Source organism: Castanea sativa, chromosome 3, assembly GCF_040712315.1.
Source record: "Castanea sativa cultivar Marrone di Chiusa Pesio chromosome 3, ASM4071231v1".
Lineage (NCBI taxonomy): Eukaryota > Viridiplantae > Streptophyta > Magnoliopsida > Fagales > Fagaceae > Castanea > Castanea sativa.
In genome coordinates, this window is record NC_134015.1 from 52,017,525 (window position 1) to 52,026,083 (window position 8,559).

Here is an 8,559-nt window from a genome sequence, read left to right on the forward strand (position 1 = left end):
ACCTTCTGAAAACAAAAGAGTCGAGACGCACCGTTTCACTAAAAGCTCCAACGCATGCGTGATGAGCTGAGACGCACCGTTTCACTAATAAGCCCAACTCCATCTCAATGCTTTGTCCTGTGATGACAACGGTGCGCACACCTGAAGCCATCTGATCGCACAAGCCCAGCTCCATCTCATCAAAACGGTGCGCTCCTCCTCATTCAACGGATATTTTTCTCTTCAGCTTTCTTCTTTTCTCCCAACTACCGTGGCAGAATGTGTTCAAACCTCTTCAATGCTCCGTCCGAATCATCTTCAATGAACTCACCAACCACAAAACCATCAAAACAGAGCAGTGCACATGGTAGAAGAAAGCCCATTACGCGGAACTCTCTGAAAAGACCCCCTCTGCTCTTCCTTTGCACGAGCAAACCTTCTCTCCGCTTGGGACATCGTTGCTGCCATTGTGGGTCTCTGCATTCACGGGTAAGTTGCCTCTAATTTCTCATGCTCTCTCATCTGTTGGTGTGGTTATAATGTGATCCATGAGGCTTCATCAATCTGTGGTTTTGTTTTTCTTTTTTTTGTGTCCAACGGTTGTGTGTGGTGTTTCTGTTCAACGTTTGTGTGTGGCTGTTTTGTGTTTTCCATGACACTATAATGTGGGTTTGTTGATCCTTTGTGTAATACCGCATGTAAATTATCTTCCTACCTCTGTTGTAAATGTATATGTGAGTTCAGTTTGCATTTTTCATGTGGGCATGCCTAACTGATTATATGACATGCACATGAACTGTTTGTTGAAATGCCTCAATGAGTATAGAAGGAAGTTGTAGCAAAAATGGTTAGGGAGAAATCGAAGGACGGTGCTAGTAATGATCCGAGAGCTGACTAGAAAGACATTAAGGAACTACAAGCTTTTTGTGAGTTCTGTGCTGTTCAAGTCCTAGAAGGCTAGAGGAGCGGAGGATTTCTAACCAAAATTGGGGTTGATGCAGTGATTCAGCAGTTGGATAACCATTTTGGAAAAGTGGTGACTTTCTTGCAGATTAAAAACAAATGGGATCATTTGAAAAAAGGGTGGAAGCAGTATAATGAGTGTTTTGACAATGAGAGTGGGTTGGGTTATGATGCTAGCACTGGACTGCTTCAGGCCACTGATGAGTGGTGGACCCGAAAGATTACGGTTAGTTCACTTTACATGATTGTGAAAAACTTTACTATCTACAACTATATATTATTGTGTTCTAACTACTGGTTCTCCACATGTAGGCATGTCCCAGTGCAAAAACCTTCAAAAATAAACGTTTGCCGAATCGTGAGGCGCTGAACATCATGTTTGGAGGTACAGTTGCAACGGGAAAAATTGCATTCTACACAAGTGGTCAAATGCCAAAGGAAACCACCGAAGGTTCTGGGGACTCTGCTGATAGCACACAATTTGTTGATCCCCAATGTGAACCTTTTCTGAATGTTGACGCAATGGAGGTTCAAGGTCCATCATCGTCGAGGGCAGGACCGACAATGACTAAGGGGAAAGGCTTGGCAACCAATGTCCACCTTTTCAAGCCAATTTGCAAGAAATAAAAAATAAAAATAAAAGCGTTCAGTTGTGCAAGAGATGTCCGACTCTTTGAAGAGCATCTCAGAGGTTTTTCTTGAAAGTAGGAGTGTAGGTACCCATACACCATTTGCTTCCACAGCAACTGCTCAGGTTAAAACAATTCTGGACATGGTGTTGAGTCTTCCCGGGGTGCACTCGGGTCATTACCTTCATCTATTCAGCACCGTCTACTTCATGGAAAAAGAGAAGGGTAGGCACATGTTCGCAGCGCTTTGCGATGACAAGGACATCCAGCTGAAGTGGCTAGAAAATGAGTACCAAAGGCACCCTGAATTTCATTTTTAGTGAAGGAAAGGGGATTGCCTCGATAGGATTGGTGTTGTAATCGGATTTTCAATGTTGTACTTGTTGCACTATGTGAATTTTGTTTTGTTTTTATTGGTAGAAACTAAAATGCTTACCAAGGGTGTGTATGTAAGACAATGGTTACCAATTAATTGTCATGAATATCTACGTATGCTTACCTGTTCCGTTTTCTTATGCTTACCTGTTGCTTTAATTTTTTATTTTTTATTTTTCATATGTCCTAATATTAATAACCTCTCAGACATTTTTTTTTTTTTGGCATAGTTAAGTCCTCAAAGCTTGATCCTTCCCACAGCTGCATGACTTGTGACCATATGGAAGGTACGTAGTTTTATACTTGCATGGCATCCTTTATACTTGAGCTGATACATACTGTTTTCCAATCATGAAGTAACTACTCTACTTGAATTTTATTATTCTGATACATCAATACTGTCGAATCTGAATTTATTTTTCTGTTCTTTCTTCTTCTTTTTTTCCCACAAAATGTATGGTACATTCAAATGCTTTCATGAAAATCCTTTAAATTCATAGTCCAATGAAGTACACAGCCTGTCTTTGCAGTAGGGAATTACTGTCTTGTAATACAACAACTTGTCTATTGTTTCATTTGTGTTTGAATATCATGACCATTAAAGAATTCTACAAAAGTTTGAGTCATTTTCTCACGTAATAACATCCTCTGAATTTCATAAAATTTTCAGGTTTCAAGTAAAATTTTCATCTTTCTATTTCATCCAATGAAATGGGGCTGCACAGTCTCCCTGTGGTATACATGTTTCAGCCCTCTACATGGGAAGTTGACTATGTTAGATTAATATCAATTTCACTTAGATCACTTTGTATCAAAAAAAAAAAATCACTTAGATCATATCAATGTGACAAATTGGGGTAAAAGGTTGTGTCAACTTATTATTGGTGTGTTTGGATAATTTATAGATATTAGTGGCAGTAATAGTTTGTGTAGAAAAATATCTTCCAACTGGAATATGTGTAGCGTAGGGTAAAAGTTAGAAAACTAGAGATTGTTTATAGTGACATCAACTTAACAATTAGAATCTTCTAAACAAGCTAGATCTTAATCTTGGCAGAAAACTAAAGATGGTGATCCATTATTACATTACATCTGATTTATTCTTTGGTCCTAAATTAGTATCTTGACCTTGGCGTGGCATATACTTCGATACCCATAGATTTGCAAGAGAGTAAAAGAGCAATGGGTGCCATATTCACAATTAGAGGACAAAAGAATACATTAGCAAATGAAACTTTTAGGTGCTGTCTTACTGATTATCATCAGATTTTCTTGAAAAAAACTGCTTTAATGTTCTAGACTTCTGAGTTCTAAACTTCTGCTTTAATGTTCTAAAGTTTTTTTAGACTTTGTATGACTTAACATGCTTAGCATCTGAATTAAGCTCATGTGAGATTAAGGACACATCATGACTAATATGATATAGTGAACAAATGTAATGAGATTTGTAAGCTTATGTGAGCTTTGATAACATAAAGAGTGTTTAGATTAATATGCATGATACATGTGTGTACATGGAGGGAAACTTAAAGGAGACTCCATATTGCTAGATGACCTGTAAAGTTGAATATGAAAGGCATTTTGGGGCCCAAATGATGATCTCCATGGTTTTTCAAGACCTTTGCTAGGGTCCCTTTTTAATAATCTGGGCTTGTCTTGAATATATTCCAACTAAAAAAACAGAGAATGAAAAGAAGTTCTGTTTTTTCCAGCATGGGAAGAAGATAATACCAAATTCCAGCTCAAACAAGTCTAACCACTACTTGGTTTATTTCATGTCTTTCACTTCTTGCTCTATTTTAGAAAAGAGGGATGCATCATAGAAAAGAGGATTAATTATAACTTTCTTTCATTATAGAGTCAACTACATTGTTTACTTTACTCTAAACTATTAAGTTTTTACGAGCACTATCATGACTCATGATTAATTTATAATGTTCATTCCACCATCTAAAATAAGAGTCAAATCTAACAAATTAGTAAATTTGTTGGGTGATGGAGTGAACTACAAGACATAATGAAGACACATGTTTTGAGGTTAAAATAGAACGAATATGAGTCTCATGAAGTGAAAAACTCAAAACTGCTTCTCACATTCATCACTCTGAAGAATAACATGGCATGTGCTGATAACAAAGTTTTGGAGTTTGGAGCATTTGCCTATGGTTTGCATTATTTTGGTGATTATGTTGGTCATGAATATCTACGTATTTTGTTCAACCTGTTGCTTTCTTATAAAGATTCTTTTGGAGGGAAAAAAAAAAGTTTGTGTTGAATAATATGCATTTTTCACCTTCTTAGCTTTGATTTATTTTTATGCCTGATTGGTTACTGAGAAAATGCCTGATAGACGGAGACTTAGAATTTTGAATGTCAAAAGTCTTATTTAAACTCTTTTTGTCATGGAATTTTTTTGCTACAATTTTAAGATTGTAGCAAACTCATTATCTTTACACTTTCACTTTAAAACAGGACCTGGTGCTGTCTTACTTGGATAATTTATTACTGGAGTGTAGTCTTTGCTTGGACTGTATGGTTTTGGTCAGATTACACCCTTAGAACTTGCTGCATTTGTCCTTGCTCTTTGAAGCAGTTGTTGACTTTGTGCAGTTTTGCCAAATGCAGCCGAGTGCATTTATCCTTTTCTTTTTTTCTGTTTCTTGTTTCTTTCTTGTTTTCAAAGAAAAAAAAAAATCACATTGAAGTAATGTAGTCCTCATCCTCTCTATTTTTGTCTTTAGTTTAACTCTTTTCTTTTCGTCCGTCACTCCTCAGTTTCAAAGAGTATCCTGAAACAGTAAATATAAAACAAGTATATTTTTATCGTTAAAAAATATTATTTTCTTTTTATACGTGAATAATGAGGTGGAGAGATTTGAACTAATATATATCAATATTAAGAGATGCAAACTAATTAATTTAAAATTTTATTTTTTAAGATATAAGAATTTGTATGACTCCACAAATAAATTATTTGTTAAAGACAATTTTACAACTCCAGATATCTTGCATATATAATAATATTTTCTGAAATTTATATAATAAATTTTTATAATTCCACAAATCCCACATTGAAGCCCAATGCCACTAGAAAAAAGAAAAGAAAGGGGTATTGAGTTTCTGAAAATGTTATACTAACAAATTTTTGGTAAAATATTTTTACAACTTTTAAACACAAATTTTTTTGGGTCAATAAATTTTTTTTTTTTACAAGTTTGACAAAAATTTTGAGAATGAAACAATTACTTAAAAAATGTTTTTAAAATATATTTTACAATGAAACAAATAGAGCCGCAGTGTTTTTTTACGACAACTGTCCACATTTTTATAGATTAGATACACACCTAAAGTAAAATATACCATTATATATATATATATATATATATGTAATTGTTTGAAATAAAAATAATGGGTATATCTTAGCATAAATTTTATGAACTATTTAAGAAAATAGGTGTATTCTTCTTGAATCTCTATCATAGTTTTCATTTCATACAAAACTTCAGTGTAAAATCTTTCAAGTATCGATTGGACTCCAGTCCTCAGATGACATGTTGAGCGGAAAATCTTCTTTGAAAAGAAATTAACCCAGCGCAAAAAAAATGCAATGCAATTCTCTACCAAAAAGAATCACTTTGAAAATCCTCACCTTGTTTTCGTAAATTTTCTTAGTTATCAATTATTATGATTTTGTAAATTTTCTCAGTAATCAAACAATAGAGCAAAAAAAAAAACAAAAAAACAAAAAGATTAGTTTTCTCTATTATCTTAACAAGTTTTTAATAAAAATAACTTAGTAAAATCAAGACTGTGGATGCATGGTTGATGCATGGTTGATGCATACTTCTGTGTTCAATGTCAATTCAAATGAAAATGACTCACTTCCATGAAGCTTAACCCAAGAACTTTAACTCAATGCTGCGTATTAAGCAGTTAGGCCATGAGCTTGAGGACAACAAAGTATTCACACTCATTTCTCCACACAAAAAATAATCTTTTACCTACACTAAAAATCTCCTCTCAAGCATAATCACAATTTCACAAGCTCAAATATTTAGCTTTTAAGAGTGAAACAATCTTCTCAACTTGTGAATAAGTCGTCGACATATTGGACACACCTTGTTCTCCCCCTCCATAATCCTGCAAAATGCATCCAATGATCCAATCAAACCTCCAAAAGATTTTAATACTAATTCGTGTGCATTTGCCAATAGCTTTTTCTTATAGCTTTTTAGTTTATTTGTTTATGTACAACTTTTTAAAACATTGTTTTTTAACCAACTTTCAACAATAAGCAATTAAATTTTTAGTAAAAGACGGCATTCAAATGGACAATAAAGAGAATATGACTCTTTATATATGTACCTTTGTGCACAGTCATAGCAAGTGGCACAGTGGCCACAAGGAACAAAGAAGCAATTGCGCTGCTCGTCATAACAAATCACACACAATTTTGCATCATATGGTTCCTCTGAAAAGCTACTATCTCCTGAATCATCATCTTCTTCACCTGTTCCGTATGTGTATGGAATTGGCTTTGCCGGCATTATGGGGTCAGTCTCAGTTACTTGCCTTACTTCTGTTACCTCCATGTCCATTATCGTATTCTCACCCTCACAGGCTCCAAGGTATTTTAGGATCAGAAAAACAACAATCACAATAAATCCTGCAAATTAACACATATAAGATCACAAAAGAAGTTGAAATTGCTTAAAATAGTAGAAACATTATCCAATGTTGTACCTAAAATTGCAATGTATGTTACCACACGTGCCACAAACGAAAGCTCAATGTAGCATCCTGCTAGATTCCCCTGCATTAAATTTATCGGTTTAGTTTGGGGAATTTGTTAATTAGTTGAGCAAATTGTATTGGAGGCAAAGAGAAAACGCCTTACATGGTTAGGTGTGGTCAGTATGACATAGTGAGTGTTAGGGAATTCAAGCCTGAGGCGGCAAGAACCTGTTTCTGTTGAACACTTGCTCTTAGCTTTAGTAGTATCATACATTGTTGCCGAAACATTATCATGTTCATAATTATGCTCCTACTATTCGAGTTTATGACACCAATGTAATACTTGTCATCCTCCTCAATGGTGTATTCAAACTTCTTTACCTAGCCAAATATGCAAAGGAAATATTCATAAATTTGTCTCCTTGTCTCCACAACATTTTTTCAGTTCAGTTCATGAATATTGCAATCAAGAAACAGAACACATTAATAGTACAAAATTTAAAAGCAATTCCTCTCGTTTAAGACCTATGAGCTCTTAATACAAGACTAAAATATATGGAAATTACCACATAATTCTTTCTCTAAGACTATAGCACTAAATTAAACTCAAATTGCTTAAAAATATATTGCACAGGCAGATTGGTTACCACTGATTGGCTCATGGAGTGCGAGGAAGTCAGTGGAATCTGTCACTTCTGGCAATAAAGTTTGGAGATCCCGTTCGCCTGTAAATATATGTATCCATTTGTTACATGATTTATTCAACATTGTAGATGAAATCTAAGAGAGAATAATGTTCTTGAAGTTGAAAGGACCTTTAATCATATTCAGTGGAAATATCATTAGGAAGCACATTCGCACAATTTAGCACACAAAATGCTATCTGATGAATGTAATGTAGCACACAATTTAGCACAATTTAGTCCCCTTTTTGCATAAGCCTAGATGGAAAAAGATCACTTGACCCAGAACAGACAACAAGCCTTGACAATACTTAAACATACAAAATAATTCCAAAAAAAAAAAAATGAAGAAGTAGAAGAGCATCCAGCAATATTGCAGCATAGTATACAAGAACAATCTCTAGAAACAAGTCTACTGGACAAGTTAAACCAATCATGATAAGATTATTAATACTAGCAAAATATATCATTCCAGCAAAGAGAAGCAAAACATTGCAGAGAGAACAATAACACAGAAAAATAAGAACATAACCGAATTTGTATTCTCACATTCCTTGATTTCAATTTTGATGGTCCTAATATACAACAATACAACATGATGTCCGGAAACCTAAAATGGCATAACAATTAAATCTCCATTTTGACCACCATCTCCACTACTCTTAAATTTTAAAAAGAACTTATGCTTCAAATAAAAATTCTAAAGCAACACAACATTTGAATTTTTTTTCTCCCCACATGCTAGGAGTTCCACAGTTTCTCGGGAATCAAAACAGAGAGCAATGAAAGATTTTTTAGGAACCTGATTGCATGAAACCTTATTATTTTTAAAGTTCCTAACTTTTCCTGTCCTGTATTTTTTCTTGGAAACCAAACAGATAGCTAATGAATCTCAAAATTCACCATCAAAGTCCAAAGCAACACAACATTTGAATTATTATTATTATTTTGGTTTTGTTCTTTTCAATCCTTCTTATTTGGTTGAATTTTACTCAGCATTGTACATTTTCTCGGGAACCAAACATAGAGTAATTCAGAAACACATAAAAATGACAATTGCAATCTCCACTCTTAAAGTTCCAAAGCAACACAACAACTGAAACTTTTTTTTTTTTCTCTTCTTTTCCTAAAGTTCCAAGGCAACACAACATTCAAAAAATGTTTTAGCTAGGGATTTGAAATATTTTCTCGCGAAC

At 34.4% G+C, this 8,559-nt stretch overlaps 1 protein-coding gene and 1 pseudogene across 1 annotated transcript; one reads left to right on the top strand and one right to left on the bottom strand.

Moving 5' to 3' along the window:
- The first annotated feature begins 258 nt into the window (after positions 1–258).
- Positions 259–1,891, top strand: LOC142627661 (uncharacterized; annotated as a pseudogene).
- A 3,898-nt stretch (positions 1,892–5,789) lies between these two features.
- LOC142629931 (E3 ubiquitin-protein ligase APD2-like) lies at positions 5,790–6,988 on the bottom strand. The gene is made up of 4 exons (XM_075803978.1): positions 6,844–6,988; positions 6,690–6,759; positions 6,312–6,612; positions 5,790–6,086 (listed from the first exon to the last, which is right to left on the bottom strand). The coding sequence occupies exons 1-4, from the start codon at positions 6,952–6,954 to the stop codon at positions 6,008–6,010; spliced, it is 561 nt and encodes a 186-aa protein (XP_075660093.1). The 5' UTR covers positions 6,955–6,988; the 3' UTR covers positions 5,790–6,007.
- Between the last annotated feature and the right edge of the window lie 1,571 nt (positions 6,989–8,559).

Bases quoted from the DNA above. Each gene is read 5' to 3' on its own strand.
- LOC142629931 (XM_075803978.1), bottom strand. From the start codon at position 6,954: ATGTATGATACTACTAAAGCTAAGAGCAAGTGTTCAACAGAAACAGGT. The intron at 6,613-6,689 runs GTACAACATTGG...GTTAATTTGCAG, and splicing joins AACATACATTGCAATTTTAG to GATTTATTGTGATTGTTGTT. The intron at 6,087-6,311 runs GTACATATATAA...TGCATTTTGCAG, and splicing joins TGCTATGACTGTGCACAAAG to GATTATGGAGGGGGAGAACA.